Genomic DNA, 22054 nt, shown 5'->3' on the forward strand with positions numbered 1-22054 from the left:
GTGACACCGTAAGACGAAACAATGTTAGAATAATTGGGATTCCAGAAGAAGAAGAAAGAGAGAGGGGAGCAGAAGGTATATTGGAGAGAATTATCGTAGAGAATTTCCCTAATATGGCAAAGGGAACAAGCATCAAAATCCAGGAGGTGCAGAGAACCCCCCTCAAAATCAATAAGAATAGGTCCACACCACGTCACCTAATAGTAAAATTTACAAGTCTTAGCGACAAAGAGAAAAACCTGAAAGCAGCACGGGAAAAGAAGTCTGTAACGTACAATGGTAAAAATATTAGATTGGCAGCAGACTTATCTACAGAGACCTGGCAGGCCAGAGAGAACTGGCATGATATATTCAGAGCACTAAATGAGAAAAACATGCAGCCAAGAATACTATGTCCAGCTAGGCTATCATTGAAAATAGAAGGAGAGATAAAAAGCTTCCAGGAAAAAACTGAAAGAATTTGCAAACACCAAACCAGCTCTACAGGAAATATTGAAAGGGGTATTCTAAGCAAAGAGAGACCCTAAAACTAGTATGTCAGAAAGGAACAGACAATATACAGTAACAGTCACCTTACAGGCAATACAATGGCACTAAACTCATCTCTCAATAGTTACCCTGAATGTTAATGGGCTAAATGCCCCAATCAAAAGACACAGGGTATCAGAATGGATAAAAAAACAAAACCCATCAGTATGCTGCCTACAAGAAACTCATTTTAGACCCGAAGACCCCTCCAGATTTAAAGTGAGGAAGTGGAAAACAATTTACCATGCTAATGGACATCAGAAGAAGGCTGAGCTGGCCATTCTTATATCAGATCAATTAGACTTTAAGCCAAAGACTATAACAAGAGATGAGGAAGGACACCATATCATACTCAAAGCCTCTGTCCAACAAGAAGATCTAACAATTTTAAATACCTATGATCCTAACATGGGAGCAGCCAACTATATAAACCAATTAATAACAAAATCAAAGAAACACATCGACAATAATACAATAATAGTAGGGGACTTTAACACTCCCCTCACTGAAATGGACAGGTCATCCAAGCAAAAGATCAACAAGGAAATAAAGGCCTTAAATGGCACACTGGACCAGATGGACATCACAGATATATTCAGAACATTTCATCCCAAAGCAACAGAATACACATTCTTCTCTAGTGCACATGGAACATTCTCCAGAATAGATCACATTCTTGGTCCTAAATCAAGTCTCAACCGGTATCAAAAGATTGGGATCATTCCCTGCATATTTTCAGACCACAATGCTCTGAAGCTAGAACTCAATCACAAGAGGAAATTTGGAAAGAACCCAAATACATGGAGACTAAACAGCATCCTTCTAAAGAATGATGAGTCAACCAAGAAATAAAGGAAGAATTGAAAAAATTCATAGAAACAGATGATAATGAAAACGCAACTGTTCAAAATCTGTGGGACACAGCAAAGGCAGTCCTGTACAAAAGCGGTACAAACCTTTCTCAAGAAACAAGAAAGGTCTCAAATACACAACCTAACCCAACACCTAAAGGAGCTAGAGAAAGAACAACAAAGAAAGCCGAAACCCCACAGAAGAAGAGAAATCATAAAGATCAGAGCAGAAATCAATGAAATAGAAACCAAAAAAACGATAGAACAAATCAACAAAACTAGGAGCTGATTCTTTAAAAGAATTAATAAGATTGATAAACCCCTGGCCAGACTTATCAAAAAGAAAGGACCCAAATAAATAAAATCATGAATGAAAGAGGAGAGATCACAACCAACACCAAAGAAATACAAATAATTATAAGAACATATTATGAACAACTCTATGGCAACAAATTTGACAATCTGAAAGAAATGGATGCATTCCTGGAGACATATAAACTACCACAACTGAACCAGGAAGAAATAGAAAATCTGAACAGACCTATAACCAGTAAGGAGATTGAAACAGTCATCAAAAATCTCCAAACAAACAAAAGCCCAGGGCCAGATGGCCTCCCAGGGGAATTCTACCAAACATTTAAAGAAGAATTAATACCTATTCTCCTGAAACTGTTCCAAAAAATAGAAATGGAAGGAAAACTTCCAAACTCATTTTATGAGGCCAGCAGCACCTTGATCCCAAAACCAGACAAGGATCCCATCAAAAAGGAGAATTACAGACCAATATCCTTGATGAACACAGATGCAAAAATTCTCACTAAAATACTAGCCAATAGGATCCAACAGTACATTAAAAGGATTATTCACCACAACCAAGTGGGATTTATTCCAGGGCTGCAAGTTTGGTTCAACATCTGCAAATCAATCAATGTGATACAACACATTAATAAAAGAAAGAACAAGAACCATATGATACTCTCCATAGATGCTGAAAAAGCATTTGACAAAGTACAGCATCCCTTCCTGATCAAAACTCTTCAAAGTGTAGGGATAGACGGCACATACCTTAATATCATCAAAGCTATCTATGAAAAACCCACCGCAAATAACACTCTCAATGGAGAAAAACTGAAAGCTTTTCCACTAAGGTCAGGAACACGGCAGGGATGTCCGTTATCACCACTGCTATTCAACATAGTACTAGAAGTCCTAGCCTCAGCAATCAGACAACAAAAGGAAATTAAAGGCATCCAAATCGGCAAAGAAGAAGTCAAACTATCACTTTTTGCAGATGATATGATACTATATGTGGAAAACCCAAAAGGCTCCACTCCAAAACTGCTAGAACTTGTACAGGAATTCAGTCAAGTGTCAGGATATAAAATCAATGCACAGAAATCAGTGGCATTTCTCTATAACAAGAAGACAGAAGAAAGAGAAATTAAGGAGTCAATCCCATTTAGAGTTGCACCCAAAACCAGAAGATACCTAGGAATAAACCTAACCAAACAGGCAAAGAATCTATACTCAGAAAACTATAAAGTACTCATGAAAGAAATTGAGGAAGACACAAGGAAATGGAAAAATGTTCCATGCTCCTGGACTGGAAGAATAAATATTGTGAAAATGTCTATGCTACCTAAAGCAATCTACAGATTTAATGCAATTCCTATCAAAATCCCATCCATTTTTTTCAAAGAAATGGAACAAATAATCCTAAAATTTATATGGAACCAGAAGAGACCTCAAATAGTCAAAGGAATATTGAAAAAGAAAGCCAAAGTTGGTGGCATCACAATTCCGGACTTCAAGCTCTATTACAAAGCTGTCATCATCAAGACAGCATGGTACTGGCACAAAAACAGACACATAGATCAATGGAACAGAATAGAGAGCCCAGAAATAGACCCTCAACTCTATGGTCAACTCATCTTCGACAAAGCAGGAAAGAATGTCCAATGGAAAAAAGACAGCCTCTTCAATAAATGGTGTTGGGAAAATTGGACGGCAACATGCAGAAAAATGAAATTGGACCATTTCCTTACACTACACACGAAAATAGACTCAAAATGGATGAAGGACCTCAATGTGAGAAAGGAATCCATCAAAATCCTTGAGGAGAACACAGGCAGCAACCTCTTTGACCTCAGCCGCAGCAGCTTCTTCCTGGGAACATCGCCAAAGGCAAGGAAAGCAAGGGCAAAAATGAACTATTGGTATTTCATCAAGATCAAAAGCTTTTGCACAGCAAAGGAAACAGTTAACAAAACCAAAAGACAACTGACAGAATGGGAGAAGATATTTGCAAATGACATATCAGATAAAGGGCTAGTGTCCAAAATCTATAAAGAGCTTAGCAAACTCAACACCCAAAGAACAAATAGTCCAATCAAGAAATGGGCAGAGGACATGAACAGACATTTCTGCAAAGAAGACATCCAGATGGCCAACAGACACGTGAAAAAATGCTCCATATCACTCGGCATCAGGGAAATACAAATCAAAACCACAATGAGATACCACGTCACACCAGTCAGAATGGCTAAAATTAACAAGTCAGGAAATGACAGATGCTGGTGAGGATGTGGAGAAAGGGGAACCCTCCAACACTGTTGGTGGGAATGCAAGCTGGTGCAGCCACTCTGGAAAACAGCATGGAGTTTCCTCAAAAAGTTGAAAATAGAGCTACCCTATGACCTAGCAATTGCACTACTGGGTATTTACCCTAAAGATACAAATGTAGTGATCCGAAGGGGCATGTGCACCTGAATGTTTATAGCAGCAATGTCTACAATAGCCAAACTATGGAAAGAACATAGATGTTCATCAACAGATGAATGGATAAAGAAGATGTGGTATATATACACAATGGAATACTATGCAGCCATCAAAAGAAATGAAATCTTGCCATTTGCGATGACTTGGATGGAGCTAGAGGGTATTATGCTTAGCGAAGTAAGTCAGTCGGAGAAAGACAACTATCATATGATCTCCCTCATATGAGGAAGTGGAGATGCAATGTGGGGGTTTTGGGGGGTAGGAAAAGAATAAATGAAGCAAGATGGGATTGGGAGGGAGACAAACCGTAAGTGACTCCTAATCTCAGAAAACAAACTGAGGATTGCTGGGGGGGAGGGGGGTTGGGAGAGGGGGTTGGGGTTATGGACATTGGGGAGGGTATGTGCTATGGTGAGTTCTGTGAAGTGTGTAAACCTGGCGATTCACAGACCTGTACCCCTGGGGATAAAAATACATTATATATTTATTAAAAAATTAAAAAATTTAATAAAATTAAAAAAAAAAACAACAACAACAGGTTGCCAGCTGCCACCACTGGACATTCTAATTCACTAGGTCTTGGGTGGGGCTCAAGAATGTGCATTTCTAATAAGTTTCTAAGTGATGTTGATGCTTTCTTTGTTGTCCTCATGAAGTCATAACCATGTGGCACCTGCACCAGGGGAACCTCTGATGTAAAGCATGTTAAAGAAGGAACTTGAGGGGCACCCGGGTGGCTCAGTTGGTTAAGTGTCTGTCTTCAGCTAAGGTCATGATGTGGGGTCCTGATCCAGGTCTCTGCTCAGTGGGGATCCTGATTTTCCCTCCCCTCCGCCTGCCATTCTCCCTACTTATGTGCGTATGCTCTCTCTCTCTCTGTCAAATAAATAAATAAAATCTTTAAAAAAACAAAACAAAACAAAACAAAAAAGAAGAAGAAGGAGAAGGGATTTGAAGTTGGAGAGCCTGGGTGGCTCAGTTATTTGAGCATCCAACTCGGGATTTTGGCTCTGATCATGATCTCATGGGTTGTGAGATCAAGCCGCACGTCAAGCCCACCCCCTCCCATGGGCTCTGCACTCAGTGGGGAGGCTGCTTGGGACTCTCTCTCTCTCTATCTCTCTCTCTCTCCCTGTCTCTCCCCTTACTCGAGTAAGCTTACTCTCACTCAAATAAATAAATAAATCTTAAAAAAAAAAAAAAAAAAAGGAACTTGAACCTGAATTAAGATTTAGTGGAAAAGAGGGGCATGATTGATTAGATATGGCTAGGCACCCATGGTCACAGAAAGGAGAAACTGTATTTGTTACTCCCACTTTTGAGAAACTTATCAGTGAATTGCCCTCCTTCACAGTGTGGAAATGGATAACTCCAGAAGTGATTCCCTGGTTACAGTCTGTCCTATCCACACTGGGACAGTCCATTCCCCGATGTACATTCTGCATTAGCACCAGCCCCGCCCTGCCTAGCTGGAACTGGAAACTGGCCTGCTGTCTAGCCCACTGCCATTCCAACTCGTACACACCACCCTGGCAGTTGAGCTCTCCTGGGGGTTTCTAATCTCTGTCCACCATCTCTATCTCTTGAAGAAAGGTAGCTTGTTTTCTCATACCTGTGAATTATTTTACCGAGTTTGCTGGCTGGGATCACAGAGCAGGTCAGTCTTGATGATGTGTGTAGACAAAGGCTGTAGAACAGCAAGAGGGCAGGGAGAGAGGTGCTGTGGAGTATGGATAGGCGCTAAAGCCTAACCCTGCCTCTGAACCTAGCCATAGATCTCTAAGTTTTTTGTCTGTTTTCTTGTTTGTTTTCTGCCCATTCTGAGGGGCTCCCATAGATCATACAAGAAGTCCACAAACCGGATTCAACAGTGGCCATGCAGAGACTTCAAGCAACTCTCCTGTTGTCACTGAGAAAAGTTGGTGAGTCATATCCATACTGTTCTTGGTCATACACTCAGGTGCTCTGTGCCCAAGGACACTGAAACAGAAGTATTTCTGACAATGTGTTATATTGAAGAGTTGGAGAGAGTAGAGCCAAAAAGTGTTTTTTATCAGACTCTCCCAGGTCAGAGGTCATTCCTCTGTGGGCAAAAAGTCTTTATTCTGCAGGGCAACCTGGACACAATCCTGCTTTTTGGGTTCTCTTCATAGTAAAGCAGGTACTTGGCCTTATTCAGTTAAAGTGATTTTTCTCAACTGGAGACAGTTTTGTCCCTCTTTCCTCTGGGACATTTGGCAGTGTCTGGAGATATTTTTGTTGTCACAGCCTCAGGGGGAGGAGTTGTGCTGATATCATCTGGTGAGCAGAGGCCAGGTGTAATGCTGAACATCCCACCCTGCACACCACAGCCCCACAACTAAGAATTGTCCAGCCCAAAGTAGTCCAAGGGGGGAAAACCTTGTGTTTAAGATAAAGCAAAAAGGGAGTATAATTGCCCGTTTACCCACAGTTTCTAGTTAAATATAACTCAAAATAAGTAGAGCATTATAGCTCATCTTCATGGTACACAGGAGCTGCTCGGGTCTGCAGAGGACAATGCCTGTGGCTAAATGTAGGCTTAGGTCACTTTAAATCAGCCCAGGCCAGGCCAAGACATCAAGCACGGGAGATTCAAGGAACACCCAGGCTTCCAGTTCTTCAGGGATATCTCCATAACCTACCTTTTCCCGGAAAATGTTTTTAGGTTCTGTCATACGTGTCACCAGGAAGAGGATGCAAGTACAGGAAAGAGCAAACTGTGGCAAAGGGACAGTCTAACTAGGATGAAGCTTGCCTTTCATATTTTCCCCTAAATCAGTTGTAGGGACTTGTTCATTAAAAATTTACGCCAGGATTTGGAGAAAGTAGCAGATCATTAGAAACTTCTGTACATCTTTTCACTTGGAAAAAGAAGTGGTTTTGATATGTAATTTTAAAAAATATTTCTTAGTTTTCTGAGATTTCTTATTAATATTTCTGAGACTTGACAAATTACATTATCAGTACTTCTCTAGTGGTCTCAAACTGTTGTTGGACTGCTTATAAAGTAGACTAGTTTCCCAATAAAACAGCTCATTCAAGGGCACTTGAGGAAATATTATAGGCCTGTCACCTCATACTAGAATAACAAAGTTTAGAATTTCTGATGCAGCAGGAAGACCACTGACTTTGGCAGGTGGAAGACTTGGGTTCTGGTCCTAGTGCCATTTTCCAGTGCTTTGACCTTGGACGACTCAGTGACCCAGTTTGGTAAATGGCTCTGGCTCCAGCCCAAGCCTGACCCCTCAACCTCAGCTGGTGGCTGACTTTGCACATACCAGGGTAGTGCTGTGAGCAACTTCAACTTGGTTTCCTGAATCTCAGCATCTCTCTTTCTCTTCAGCTGTTCTTCCTTCCTTTGCTGTTATCAAAAGACTACAGGTCTTTTCCTTGAACAGGCTAACTAATGCCTTCATTTGTGGTCCTGCCCTCCAGGCCCTGGAGGACACATTCGCTTCCACAGTTTTCATTCTCTGCTGTCTCTTTCCCTTTTGCTTATACCTTTCCACATCCTACAAAAGAGGCTACTCTTAGCCCTGGCCTCCCTCTTACTTTTACTATCAGACTGTCTTAGACTGATATCCAGGTCATCTACTTCATTCCCTCACCTACCCCTCCCTTTTTTATCCTAAAATCTGATCTTTGCCCTCCCCATGTCTCTACAACTGCTCTTGGGAATTTTAGCTCCCAATGGCTAGAACCTCATCTTCATCAGACTTAGCAGCATCCATTCCATGAGCCATGCTGGCTTCAGGTTGCCCTCTTCCTTGGGTGTCTATGGACCTGTGGATTTCAGGCTCTTCCTCTAGGATACCCTGGTCTCTGTCTTCTCTGGCTCCATTCTCCTCCTCCACCCACCATTAAATGAGGCAGTTCTCCAGGTCCTTGACTTTCTTCTCTGCTCTTCACCTGGGTGATATCCTCTCTCACTGGTGTGTTCTGATATCAACTCTCAGCTCAGTGAGCATAGTTCTCCGGTCTCTGTTCTGAACCCCTTACTCCCATGCCCAACCCTGCTGGCCATGTGTTTCTGACTTACATACCAGGGCCTTGGCAGAAAAGTCCCCAGCAAAGCACCTTTTGTGCCTGACACTCCCACTGTGGTGAGTTGCACAGACACTCTCAGCGGACTAGCAGTCAGTTTTTCTTTCTGGCAGTCATTTTTGATCCCTGCCTCTCATGCATCCCCACCTCCAGTCATTTTCTTAGAGTCCTTCCCTGGTCCGGGCCTGCCATTATCTCATCCCCTCTGTCTCTTGTTTCTTGTCTTTATAGACCAGCTTTTATTTCTGACACCTGATCAATTGTCCTTAAGCATATTCTGACTTTTCAAAGAACTTTAATGGCTTCCCATTTTAGACCAAAAGAGGTTCAGACTTCTCAGTGTGCCGTATCCAGCCTCTTTCTGTCTTGCTGGACTTTGTCTTCCAGACTCACCTCCACCTTATCCCAATATGCACCCTGTGCGGTCAGACTTACTGCTTGACCAATGCATCTACCTCTGTTCTCTCTGCTCATGCCTTTCTGTTCAGCTCTTAGCGATCTCATCAAGATACATTGTCGTAGCCCTTTCCTCCATGATGACCTCAATGCTCATCAACGCTCCTTGAACCTTTGTAGTCCATTTTAACAGAACTACTCAAAATCCTGGTTCGAGACAAAATAGTGAACTTTTATTAGAATGTAAATCAACCCACAGATTTCCTCATCAAGAAAGTTTGCTATGTAAAAAATATCGGTTCAGCTAAATAATGTACTTGGTGATAAGTTGATTTACATTCTGGCACAAGCTCCTTAGGACGTTGTGAGCAGTAATAGCTCACAGTCAGGGCTCTGGTGATAAACAGACCATACTTTGGTTTATCGATCTCTGTCGCTTTTCACGTATTGCCTGGTGTTGTGGTTGACTGTATGCTAGCAGGTCAACTTCTCAAAGGTGAGGGCTGAATCTTACTTCTCCCTGTTTCCAGTATGTGCAGTAGGTACTCAGTAAGTCTCTTGACTTGACTTCCAACACCCCTCTTAAGGCTCAGATTTTTATGAAAGAAGTGTTCTTCTTGCTCCATCTTTGGGTGGTGGCAGCAACAATAGGATACCGAATAACTCATCAGCTAGGACATGCCTGCCCCAGGGAGCTAGAAGTCTCATTTTGCCCTCTGTGCTTGCTGATCACCTGAATCCTGTGGATCAACCCAACGGTTGACAGGAAGGAAGCCAAGGGGAAGGAGATGCCAGGGAAAGGAATGGGCAGAGTAAGAAGAAAGCTAAATCATGCCAATGTTGATGTTCTTAGCAGCAATTAATAGACCCTCCAACCAGTATATTTAAGAATCCCTCAGGATAGACGTCTAAACACAGAACTTCCAGTGCTGGTTCAGTTGCTCGGGGATGTCATTTAAGACATGGGCCCTCTTCATCTCTCGGCTACTTTCAGTGTATCAGCAGTGCCCCCACTTAGGGTCACAAGGTGGCTGAAGCAGCACTAAGCATTACCTCCTCACCTGGCAATGTCCAAAGAGGAAGGAAGGGCTGGATGGGAAGGGGGCTCTCTTCAGGAGTCTGTCTCTGTTTCCCAGAAGTCCCTAGGACACCACTTGCATCTCACTGGCCAGCAATTGGCAGTTTGCTGGGGTGGCCCTGCCAGGGAGCTGCAGGGCAAGCTGGGAATGTAAGGATGGGCGTTTGCAGCTTTATAAGAGAACATGCCAGAAGAGTCCTGGAGGGGTAGTGTAGGGAGCAGATAGGTACCAGGGAAAGATAAAGAGCAGGCAGAATCAGAGGGATGAGTTCATAAGGAAGACCCAAACATGACAAGAAATATTGCCAGGAATAAAAACAATATAATCATTCAGATTCACTCAACATTTGTTGTGAGTCCAGATCTTTTCCCACAGTGATCTCATGTGATTCTCATTCTTGCCTTTCTGGTGGTATCACTGACTCCATGTTACTGATAAGTAAACCAAACAAGGAGGGCTAAGATGAGTAGGTTCCACATGCTGGTCCAGAGACCAATGCTGAGTTGTACATATCAGATTTACCTACTTCTGCCCCTAATCAGCTCATCGGGAGGGTCACCCAGTGTCACACAGAGAATAAATGGCAGGTCTGGGTTTGAAATCAGAACTCCTCTCTCCAACACTAAAAACAACTAACATTTGATACTTATTAACAAATTCCTGGGCACTGTACTAAGTGTTCTACATATATTACCTTATTTAATCCTCATGTAACTACCTGATGACAGAGGTCCACATTTTATAATTTCTGACATTAAGTTATGACGAGTCATTTGCTCTCTGGTGGCGGAGTCTGGAGAAGCCCTGCAGAAATGGCCCCTTCAAGGGGAAAGAAAAGAAGGAAGAACAGGTCCTCAGCCTTGGACCTCAGGTAGCTAACAGAGAAAATGTGTGTGGTATCTGCCACATCTTTGTGTCCTTCAGTGACACTTCTGTCCATGTCACCGATCTTTCTGACAAGGAAACCATCTGCCATGTGACTGGTGGGATGAAGATGAAGGCTAACCCAGATGTGTCCTCTCCCTAGGCTGCCATGTTGGCTGCCCAGGGTGTAACCCAGAGGGTCACATCTCTGGGCATCACTGCCCTCCACATCAAACTCCAGGTCACAGGAAGAAACAGAACCCAAACCCCAGGACCCCGGGTCCCAGTCAGTCCTCAGAGCCCTTGCTTGCTCAGGAGTGAAGGTCAGGTGGGTTGAGAATGTCAATCTCACCGCCCCACCCCATCCCCCCACAACACTTGCAGGAAACGGGGTTGCTGTGGTCACTGTCTATGAACAGGATTCCTCAAATTATTGTTTTCTGTTAATCAGTTGCCTTTGTGGAAGCTTAAAACAAAAAAAACAAGTAATTTGCCAGCGTGGCTTAGTCAAGTGACAGAGTCGGGATTTGGATGCAGGCCTTCTGACTCCAGAGCTGACCCTTTTGAGATACTGTTACATTCTGCTGCCAATCTAGGTTCCAGGCTCCAAATGCTTAGCCCATGGCTTTTTCCTGCTCTGTGTTCTTTATCACTGTCATTGTAACAAATCGTAAATCACAGCCAGCTAAGGAATAAACTCTGATTGGCGTAAAACTCTCGTCCTGTGATGGTTGGAAAAAATGCCAGCACTGAAGTCTGGGGACAAAGCCTCATGGAGAAGATAGGTGCTTCCCTTTGTGTACAGTGGGGTGGGAGCTAATGTGGCGAAGGAGAAGGCAACTCCAGGTTGAAAGTAGAAATCAGTGGCTGGGGTGTCGCTCCTCTGCCCCACTTCCTCGGTGAGCCTGTAACTGTGTATAGCAAATGACAGAAAGGAAATAGTCTTTTATGTCCTGGGGCTTTGTTCCCCTGATGGTGATCCTCTATTTTAATGCTGATAAGTACAATAGTGAGCATTATGCTCCTTAATTTAATTTGGCCCACATATGGCAAAGCTCTCGCTAGGCTTTAATTGGACATTCTTTAGCACAGCCAGCCTGTTGTAGTATAAAAAGAAGCCCCTATCCTATAAGGGAGGCAGGAGATTGCTAATGCTGGCGCATGCGTTTCTGCCAGGCAGCTTGTAACACACCTCCGGAGAAGCTGCTTCGTGGGGGCCGCTTGAGTGAGGATTCAGACTCAGAGTGATGGGAATCTTCATGACTCAGGCAGCCCAAACAGAGCTGGCACCTCGCGAGAGGAGAAAACGAGCACATATTTCTCCCGTGTGTCATCCTTGCAGCTCTGGGGCTTGGAGCCAATTGGGCTGACCTCAGAATCGATGAGCCAGAGGAACAGCCTCCCAGTCAGGGCCGACTGTGGGCCAGATTTTCATGTGGGCTGTGAAAGTACAGATTGCCACATCTCTTGACACACAGTGTGAGGTGGGGGGGTCATAGCAGAAATATGTGGCATCGCGAAGAAGATGAAATGAAACAGATCTTTTCTTACGTATCAGGAGGACCTTTCCGCTCCCACCCTTCAGTCCCCACGCTCGGTTTTCCTTCCATTTCCATTTCACCCCCTCAGGAGGCTAGTGCCCTCCAGCAAACTTTCTACTGCTGTGGCCAAGTCAATGCACTAAGGCATTAGAGGACCTTATGAGGACCCTGAAGGAGATAGGCAGCAGGCGTGGGAGCAATGGTGGAGGCGGTGGCCTTCTTCGATGAAGATCTGGTGATGTGAAAGATAGTCTGTGTGTTATCTCATCTGGGTGGAAAGCAGATGGGTCTTGGTGACAGTCCTGGGTTTAAACCTTAGTTCAATGCCTTATAAGCTGTGAGTCACTAGGCAAATTCTTTCACCTTTCTGAACCTCAATATGCTGGGCTGCAAAACGGCAATGAGTATGGATTAGAGATGATCTATGCAAGAGAACTAGTGTAGTTCTAGACATACAATAAATGCTCAAGGGATGAAGACTAGCTGCTGTTGCTTGTGGTGATGGAAGTGGTAGCAATAATGGTAGTAATGGTATTTAAAAGGTTACTGTAGGGGCACTTGGGTGCCTCAGTCAGTTAAGCATCTGCCTTTGGGTCAGGTCATGACCCCGGGGTCCTGGGATGGAGCCCCGTGTTGGACTCCCTGCTCAGCGGGGAGCCTGCTTCTCTCTCTCTCTCCCTCTGCCACTCACCCTTCTTATGTTCCCTCTCTAATATAAATAAATAAAATCTTCCAAAAATAAATAAAGGGTCACTGTAAAGCTAACCTGATATGAAGGGTCAAAACCCCTCTGGCTTTGGTCTAGTGCTTTAGATTAAAATAAACATTGAGGATTCCAACACTTTAGAAATTTTGAACAATGCTTACTCTCTGCTTTAATTTGAGAGCCAATTTTTTTTTTTTTTTTTTTTTTTGTATTCCTGGCTGTTATCTCAGGGATAAATCTGAGGTTGACTTTGGACCTGACTCACCCTTGCCAGTATGGCCAGGATTCCACCGGCACACCCTTAAATGACAACTTTCAGAGCTTACTCAATTATTAGGTTCTTCTCTGTGTTTCTTGATTTTTAAAATATTAATTGGTCACATTTATTTTCAAAACCTTTTTGAAGCCAGAAACCTTATCACCAGCTGAAAGGAGCTGCAGGGAAAAAATCTGTTTTGAGTTATATTTTTCCTTGTGGATTTGCCTATGGCTGTACATAAATATTTATCTGAACTATTTCAACAAACCTTAAATCATCAGTGATCCTTATGCAAAGGAGACTTTTAGAAGGATTGTGGATGTCAAGAATGTCAGCAGTCCAAGTTCTCTTTATAGGACCAGATTCCAGAGATTGGAGGCCTCCTTTGAAATTATTTGGAGCGGTTTGGTGCTTTTCAATATGTCTTTTGTTTTCCTGTTTCTGTATATCTTTTTTTTTTTTTTTTTTTTTTTTTTTTTTTTAGATTTTATTTATTTGTCAGAGAGAGAGGAGAGCGAGCAAGCACAGGCAGACAGAATGGCAGGCAGAGGCAGAGGGAGAAGCAGGCTCCCCGCCAAGCAAGGAGCCCGATGTGGGACTCGATCCCAGGACTCTGGGATCATGACCTGAGCCGAAGGCAGCTGCTTAACCAACTGAGCCACCCAGGCGTCCCTGTTTCTGTATATCTGTTCATGCTTTTCCCTCTGAACAGAATTTCCTTGACAGTTCCTTCTTTACCTGTTGCTATATTACCCATCCTTCAAGGTATCATGTAGGTAGCACCTCCTGGAAGGCCTTGAAACAGACTAGAGCTACGAGAAGAGCATTCCAGGAGGGAAAAAGTGTGAGCCATGGTCCAGAGGCACTCTGGGAAGGTGAGGGGTCCAGCGAGATGAAGGCTGAAGGGGACAGGGTCGGGGGTGGGGTAATGCAGAGAGTACTGTAACAGACAGTAAGGCAGATGGGAGCCAAGACGTGGGAGGCTTAAAAGATGCACGGAATATTTTGGACCGTTTTCTATAAGCTGAAAGATGTACACATACAGCCATTGGATAGAATGTGGTCTGCAGACATATTTTGTTTGGCCCACACAATGTTTTTGAAAGTCTTAATTAGTTTCCAACATATAAAAATAGATTTCTTGAAACAATTCAGATTTCTGATGGCTTTTGAAAAATTGGGGTATCTAGCAGCAGCCTACCAGAACTGTGTAGAAGCTTTCATTGATATCTACTCATGGTCTGCTTAATTCATGGCCTGGTCCCACGAGCATCTGAGTCTGATTCCTGCCCAGTGCGTGCAGAGGCACCTTGTAGGCAGAGGAAGCAGTTTAGGTCATAGACTCTGCAGCCAGATTGCTTCTGTCTAGGCTCAGGTCTATGCGTCCAGCTAGCTCCACGACCTTGAACAAGTTAGAGCATATGTCTAGTCATGGCACCTGTCTCCTAAGGCTGTTGTGAGAATAAACTATGCGGAATGTTTAGAAGACTACCTAGCATGTAGTAAATGCACAAAAATGTTAACTGCTATTACTATATTCTACGTGAGATAATAAACTCCAGAGTTGAAACTGTCACTCACTTCTGAGTGATTCCACTAAATCTGGATCTAGAATCATGGGCCATCATAAGCATAAAGGTAATTGATGAATGAATATGTCCTCTTTGAGTTTTTATTTCTGTCGGAACCAGAGGTAAACTTAATTAGTTTGACCTCAAGAAAAGCTTCTTGTTCATGTTGAGTTTGACTTGAACATAATAATTGATTTTTGATAAATTAGGGATCTGTCTTTCTCAGAAACCTAACAGAGCTAACAAAATAAGTGAAAGGAAATGTTAATATTGTTTCATTTTCTATGATGGATCTAACTGCCTAACTCAAAATAAGATCCAGGTCTAGGAAGATGCTTAATTATGTGTTTTCTTTATGAAGCTCATTTATTGGCAGGTAACTGTCTATGGTTAATATGTTAATTTAGGGTTAGTTCAGGGGCAGCTGGTTCGCTCAGTTGGTTAAGTGTCTGCCTTCAACTCAGCTCATGATCCCAGGGTCCTGGGATTGAGCCCCAAGTTGGGCTCCCTGCTCAGCAGGGAGCCTATTTCTCCTTCTTCCCACCCCTCCCCACTGGTGCTCTCTCTCAAATAAGTAAATAAATAATATTTTTTTAAAAATTAGCATTGGTTGCTAGGAACCAGATGTAGTAAACTTAAGCAGAAATGATATTAGAACACATTTTTGACTAGGGTTCTCTGACCACCCTCCCCACATACATGAGATCCACACTTCAAGGCAATGTTTTGCGCCTGATATCTTAGACAAACATAAAGCATCTTCAGAAATGATTTGTACAGTTTGGCATGAAAACCAGTGTTTGAGCTCTGCAATGAGCTCTGCAGAGTTGACCTGCAAAGTTGGATTCACTTTTTCTCTGGAAAACTTGAACATTTATAGAGAACTTTGGTCCAATGACATTTAATTTTATTTGGATAAATATCATTTAAAACTGAATCATGTATTAAGGTTCTAAAATGTTACTCTTTAACTTTGTACTTTAAATGTCAAATAGGTCTTTATAAAAAATCAATTTCTCTCTCTCTCTCTCTCTCTCAATATCTCTGTCTCTCTCCTTATACAGTTGATACCTACACCTCTAAAGTCCTGGCTTCTCACCTAAAGGACAATTTCAAGTAATGACAAAATCAGGCAGATTCTTCTGACCATTTCATTACCCCTTGTTCCCATTCTACATTACCCATTTTATGAGTGTAGGAATTTCTAGAAATTCAGTATATCTCTGATATTTACTTTGCTTATATCCTAAACCATACCCTTATAATTCAGGCTCAGAATGAGTTTTTGGCAAAAATACCCTTTCATGTTGAACTTACTTTGAAATAAAGAAAAAAAACTTGAGAAAAGAAAACTTGCTCAAGTTGAAAATACTGTAGGAAACAAAATTTGTGTAAAAATGAATTCTTCATAAAAGTGTTTTATCATCAACAGTTAAGGAAACCTATACCATAATCCTGCAGGTAGAAGGAGGATTAACATTGTACATTTCCATAACCTTATTAATTTTATTTCATTTTCTTCTTCGGGTTGAAAGGAAAAAATAATCAGCGTTTCTGCTTCAAGTGTGTTTTGTGAATTCAGTGGCAGTTGGCTTCTACCTGTAGGGTGCAAATATTCCACTCTATTTCCCGTAAGCATTGCCCCAGTCACTTTAAACTAAGAAGAAACCTAAGCAAGTGTTCACCACAGAAGCTGTTGATAGTAGTAATGCCACACTTTTTCTGTGTGTATCTCAGTGACTTCTCAAACTTGTCTCCTCGATGAGTAGACAAAACAGAAGGAGGGATGAATTTTCTTCTTTTCATCTGAATGGTGTAGGTCAGGAAGACAGGAATAGAGAGAGCTTTGGTGAAACAGGGCTCTAGCAACTGCTGTGATTGGGAAATTAGATAATAAACAGACCCTGTTACCAAGATTCTAATGGCCTAAAATCAACACAGTCTGGAGACACAGGCAGGAATGGCCTTCCTCGCTCTGGCCCAGACCTTCCCCAGAGAGCTCTTTGTGTCAACAAGAACAGCCAGCGCTCCTGGCTGGCTCCCAGCGCTCAGAGTGGGGCTATCATTTTTGTTTGCTTTGCAAATATCTTAATGGGAAGTGGTTCAACACCACCAGTGGGTCAGTCTGAGGAGCTCTGCTTGGCAGCTGTTAGCTCTGAGAACCACACGGCTGCTCTTGGGTGGAGGGAGGCAGGCTGACGGGTAACTACCCCGCGCCAGGTTGAGGCATCTCCTTTGCTTATTGGATTTACTGACTGGCAGGAAGCACCTTGTTATCTTTTATTTTTAGTTTGTTCCTCCTGGGAGCATAAGGATGTTATTCTCAGATCCAATTGTGCTTTTCCGTCTCGGGCACGGCCATTGTCTCCATTCGTTTCACTCGCATGCCGCATACTTTTTTCACCTAAGTGCGTGTGGAATTTAATATTAAAAGTGGTGGTGTGGTGGCGGTGGAGGGGATGGTATTGTTGTAGGGAGAAGGATCTGGTATGTTAGCCTGCCAGGAGGGCAATACTACAGCCCTGTCTTCACGTGGGATCTAAAGACTGGAATGAACACAGCTTTCTTAAGAATCCCTGCTCTGCTGGTCCCTTCGTTTTCTCCTCTCTTCCTAAATTTGGCTTTCACTTGTCTTGACCCATGGGAATGCTTACCTGGGTGACTAGGCCAACTTGTGTTTTTCTGGATCTGTGTCAGTTGACACTGGCACAAATGAACTCTTTCTTTATGCTTTCCTTACTGGATTGAGGGCAGGGTTGGACGGTTGCCACAGGGCAGGTTAGGGAAGTTCCTAGACTGATGACAGACTTGTAGACAGGTTCCAAATGCCCCATTCTGTAAAAATACAGAAAGTTTAGATGACTTTATAAATGCTGGAACAAATGTCTAGCTACCCTCAGTAACAGTGCAGACTTGCTTCTAAGACTGTCCTTTCCTGAAGATTTCCACACTTTGTAGGGCTGCCTGGCACTTGAGAGGAAGGGCTCTCTACAGTCTACTAGACCTGCTTCTACTAAGGGAAAGATCTTGATGAACTTATTTTCTCCACTTCCTCATCTTTAAATAGAAGACAAAATGGTGGGGCGCCTGGGTGGCTCAGTGGGTTAAGCCGCTGCCTTCGGCTCAGGTCATGATCTCAGGGTCCTGGGATCGAGTCCCGCATCGGGCTCTCTGCTCAGCAGGGAGCCTGCTTCCCTTCCTCTCTCTCTGCCTGCCTCTCTGCCTACTTGTGATCTCTCTCTGTCAAATAAATAAATAAAAATCTTAAAAAAAAATAAAAAAAGAAAAAAAGAAAAAAAAAAGAAGACAAAATGGTACAATGTCTACCTACCAGGTCGAGAAAGTTCAATGAGATAACATATATAAAGTATGTGGCATCTCATCTGACACATAAAAAGCACTCAAATAGTAAAGAGGGAGTTATTGTCACTCTCTCTGAAGCATTCACCTTTCTCTGTGTACTTTTTAGTGTTCTACATTTTTTCCTGGGCCTTCATTTTGAAGCCTGTGATTCTTAACTCTTTAAAAATAAGCCAGTGCCAGGGTGTTTGGGTGTCTCAGTTGGTTAAGCATCTGAATCTTGGTTTCAGTTTATGTCATGATGTCAGGGTTACGAGATCGAGCGCCATTTCTGGCTCCATGCTCGGCATGAGGTGTGCATAAGATTCTCTTTCTGATCCTCCCTACCTCGCTCTCTCCTGCTCTAAAAAATAAATTAAATTAATTCATTAAGCCAATGCCAAATTGAGGACACTTTCAGTATCAAAGTAAATAATGATAATAAAAGACTATAATCTATTGAATAAAATAAGAATCCATTAATCCACACTGATAGAAAAAAAGGAAGGAAGGAAAGGAGAGAAAGGAGGAGGATGAAAGAAAGTAACAGTGTAAGCTTTTCTTTGCAATAAATTGTGAAACAGTAAATGTAAAAAGAATGATGAAAACAGAAAATAATTGTTTGGCAACTACCAAAATAATCATTGTTTCAGACAAGAGTCATCAGTGGGTGCTAAAACCAGTAGATGAAAGTTTAAGGAATAACAAGCTTTTCACATACTCCCTGAGGAAATCTCCATGAGATACTTAGCAATTACAGTAGGGGTTGGGGGGATCTGGTAGACAGTGCTTTAGCCAAATGGTGAAAGTTAGCATCGCCTACAACTGGACAAATTGACAGCATGTGCCTCCTGATACAATGCACTGAGGAGAACACAACCTCACTCCTGTGGACTTCCTGACAAATGTGCATAACCTGAATCTCATGAAGAAACAGCAGACAAACCAAACAGACCTCTTCCAAAATTACTAACCTGTAGGTTTCCAAATGAAAGACAAAGGACTATGAGGAACTGTTCCAGATTAAAGGAGACTAGAGAAACATGACAACTGAATACAGTGTATGGTCCAGAATTTTTCTTTTCTGTAGAGGAAGATGTTGTTGGGACAGCTGACAAAGTCTGAATGTTCTATACACTGGATGATAGAATGTATTAATGTTAATTTCTTGATTTTTTTGGTTACTGTACTATGGTCATATGTGAGAGTGCCCTTGCTTTTAAGAAGCACGCACTGAAGTATTTAGGGATAAAATAACATCAGATCCAACTGACTCTGAAATAGTTCAGAAAAAAATCTGTATTTTTTTGTGTATATGGGATATTAGTATACATGTACCAAGAGAAAGAGAGGAGAGAGGATAAGGCAAATGTGTACATTGCTAATATTTGGAGAATCTGCTAGGGAATATAGAGAATCCCTTCTGTTGTTCTTTCATCTTTACTATAAATATGAAATTAAGTCAAAATAAAAAGTTAAAATTAAAAAAAATCAAGTCAGGGCTGCTTCCCACTCTTTGGCTGGGCACTTCATCAGCCACTTTCTCTTTAGATCCCACTTCCTCTCAATCCAGACCGAAATGTGTCTTCACGTCAGCATTGCCCTGCATGCTGTCTGTCCTTGAGCTTCCCCACTGTGACACTGCCGACTGCCACACTCTTATTGAGGCTTTTTCACCTATTTTTTTTTTTTAATTCCCTGAACTGTTCCTCCCCACCCTCCTGCCCCCTCCCTCATCTGTCTTTGGGCCTATCATTAAGACCATGCTTATCATGCACTTTATTTCAGGATTTTTTGCTTCTCATTCTCTGAGCCGAGCCTTGCTTCCAGAATTCAAAGAGGAAAACTGGGTTAAATATTCTCTTTTGGGGGTGTACTGGTGATGAGAGCATCAAGCAAAGGATGTGGATGTTAGACTTGTCTCTTCCTCTGACTTGAATTAGATAAGTCACGTCAGCCTTTCAGGCCTCAGTTTTGCCACGTACAGCATGAAAACGGTGTGAAGTTTCCTTTGTCTCCATGAGTCTGTGCCCTGGCCTAATTCAGTCTTCCAAGTGCTAGAACTGTAACTCAAAATTAACTCAACCCACAAGTCACCTTATGACCCCACCCAAAGTAGAGACAGAGGTTCCAGAAAGGAAGCCACCCCAGATACCTGTCTTTATCCTTCTCCTGTCAAGCCTGAAGTTTCCCCATTGAGGGACTTGTCTCTCAAAAGTACAGAATTATAAAGACTAATATAACACCTTGCTATGTGTGGGTTTCTAAATTCTGACCATGCATATATCTCCCAATTCTTCTAAAATCATTTTGTCTCATATTTACATTTCATTCTGCCTAAAAACACCTTCAGTTTGGCAAGAATTTTTATTCATATTTTCCTGATGAAGAATCTGAGCTACTGATTTGCCTGAGTTAGAGTTGCCATATTTAGCAAATAAAAATGCAGGATACTCACTTAAATCTGAATTTTATATAAATTTTTTTTTAGTGTATGCCCCATGAAGTATTTGAAAAAACTTATACCAAAAAAATTATTTATTATATACTTAGAATTCAAAATAGACCATTAGGTGGGTGTGTTTTAGCACCAGCCCAAGTGCTCTGGAACTAATATGTCATGAATATGTACATGTATATCATAAATATATATCATAAAGTATGTTGCTAAATTTTACTAGTGTTTACAGTAGCCTTCTGGCCTCTACATGCTGTAACATGTAATTTTTTTAGCCTATAGGATCTTTCGCTTGAAAACATATCCAAAGACATCAATTCCTATTTATTTATTAAGGGCTTTACTCAGATATCATCTGCTGTAGCCATTCAATCTAAAATTGCAGACCCTGCCTCCAGCACTTCTTGTGCCCCTTCCTTGCTTCAATTTTCTTTGGCATTTCTGTTTAATGTGCTGGCATATTTACTTCTTTCTTTCGTTCATTGTCTGCTTCCCCCACCAGAACATAGGTTCTTAAGAGGATAGGAATCTTAGATTTCCTTGTTACTGCAGTAGCCCCAATAATAGCAAGAGACAAAGGTACTCAATAAATATTTGTGGAATGAACGAATGATGTCTGGGAGGTCATTGAGAACCTTTTATTGCCCATGTAATGTATGTTGTATTTATAACTATACAAAATCTTAAGAAGTCTTTCCACCAAATTAGAATCTTGACTGTGGTACAGTGTACATTATCTTAATGTTAATCCATGGATACAAGGTAAATAAAAGGTCAGCAGGTCAGGGATTAAGGGGTATCTCTAGATGGAGTTGGACTTAATTTAATCTACTACCTGGCAAGTTTTCTAGAATTAAATATTAGTCACTCTAAGCAACATTTGAGATCCCAAATATGATTGTGTGACTATCTGAAAGACTCCAATTAAAAAAAAAAAATAGGTGCTGGAGGATGCTGATTTGAGTTTGGAACAGGATGTCTGGATGCCACCTGTGCAGATTATTCAATCAACCCAAGCTTCCTCTGTGAAGAGGGGACCCTAGTAGGACCTAGGCTGCTGGCCCTGACACGAGGATTAAACAAGATGATCCGGTCAGAGTCTCAGCACAGTAAAGTGTGTTCGGCCCATGGCTGTGCACTTCTTCAGGTCACAGTGTTCCTCCTCACTACAGCATCTGAATTTCATCCCTGGGTCTGAGGCCGGTTTTCTCTTAGCTCCCTTGGTTGCTGACAAAGAACTGAATTAAGTTTTATGGGTTACTTTAAGTGTGGGTTATTTTAAGGGCTCTTAGTTCAATGTCGTTTTTTCCAATGAGGGAAGCATTCTCAGAGGAATGAAAAAAGGCATGACAGCTGCCTGCCATAAAGTAGTAAAGGAGAAAAAAAAGAAATAAGAATACAAGAACTGGCAAATTAAGGCTGTCTGGGCTTATGGTTGGGGAAAAGCAATGAGGCAAACATATCAAATTTAAAGGACTCAGTGGGACTTGGGAAATTAGCATAAGTACATACATCTAACTAGTAGTGCTAACTTCGAGCAGTGGCATTATGAAACATGCATCAGGTTTTTTTAGTCCTTTTGATGAATTTGTCCTTGAGCCATATTCTAAAACTTAACA

General features: G+C 42.0%; 1 protein-coding gene across 1 annotated transcript in view; it reads left to right on the plus strand.

Annotated features, from left to right (window-relative positions):
• The window catches only part of MYO3B (myosin IIIB), a 239097-nt gene that overhangs the window by 101330 nt on the left and 115713 nt on the right, over positions 1 to 22054 (plus strand). Inside the window, exon 19 of the mRNA XM_047722020.1 lies at positions 5995 to 6079. Coding sequence (XP_047577976.1) covers positions 5995 to 6079 — 85 coding nt within the window. The remainder of the gene's footprint in view (positions 1 to 5994; positions 6080 to 22054) is intronic.

This window comes from Lutra lutra, chromosome 3, assembly GCF_902655055.1.
Source record: "Lutra lutra chromosome 3, mLutLut1.2, whole genome shotgun sequence".
NCBI classification, from domain to species: domain Eukaryota; kingdom Metazoa; phylum Chordata; class Mammalia; order Carnivora; family Mustelidae; genus Lutra; species Lutra lutra.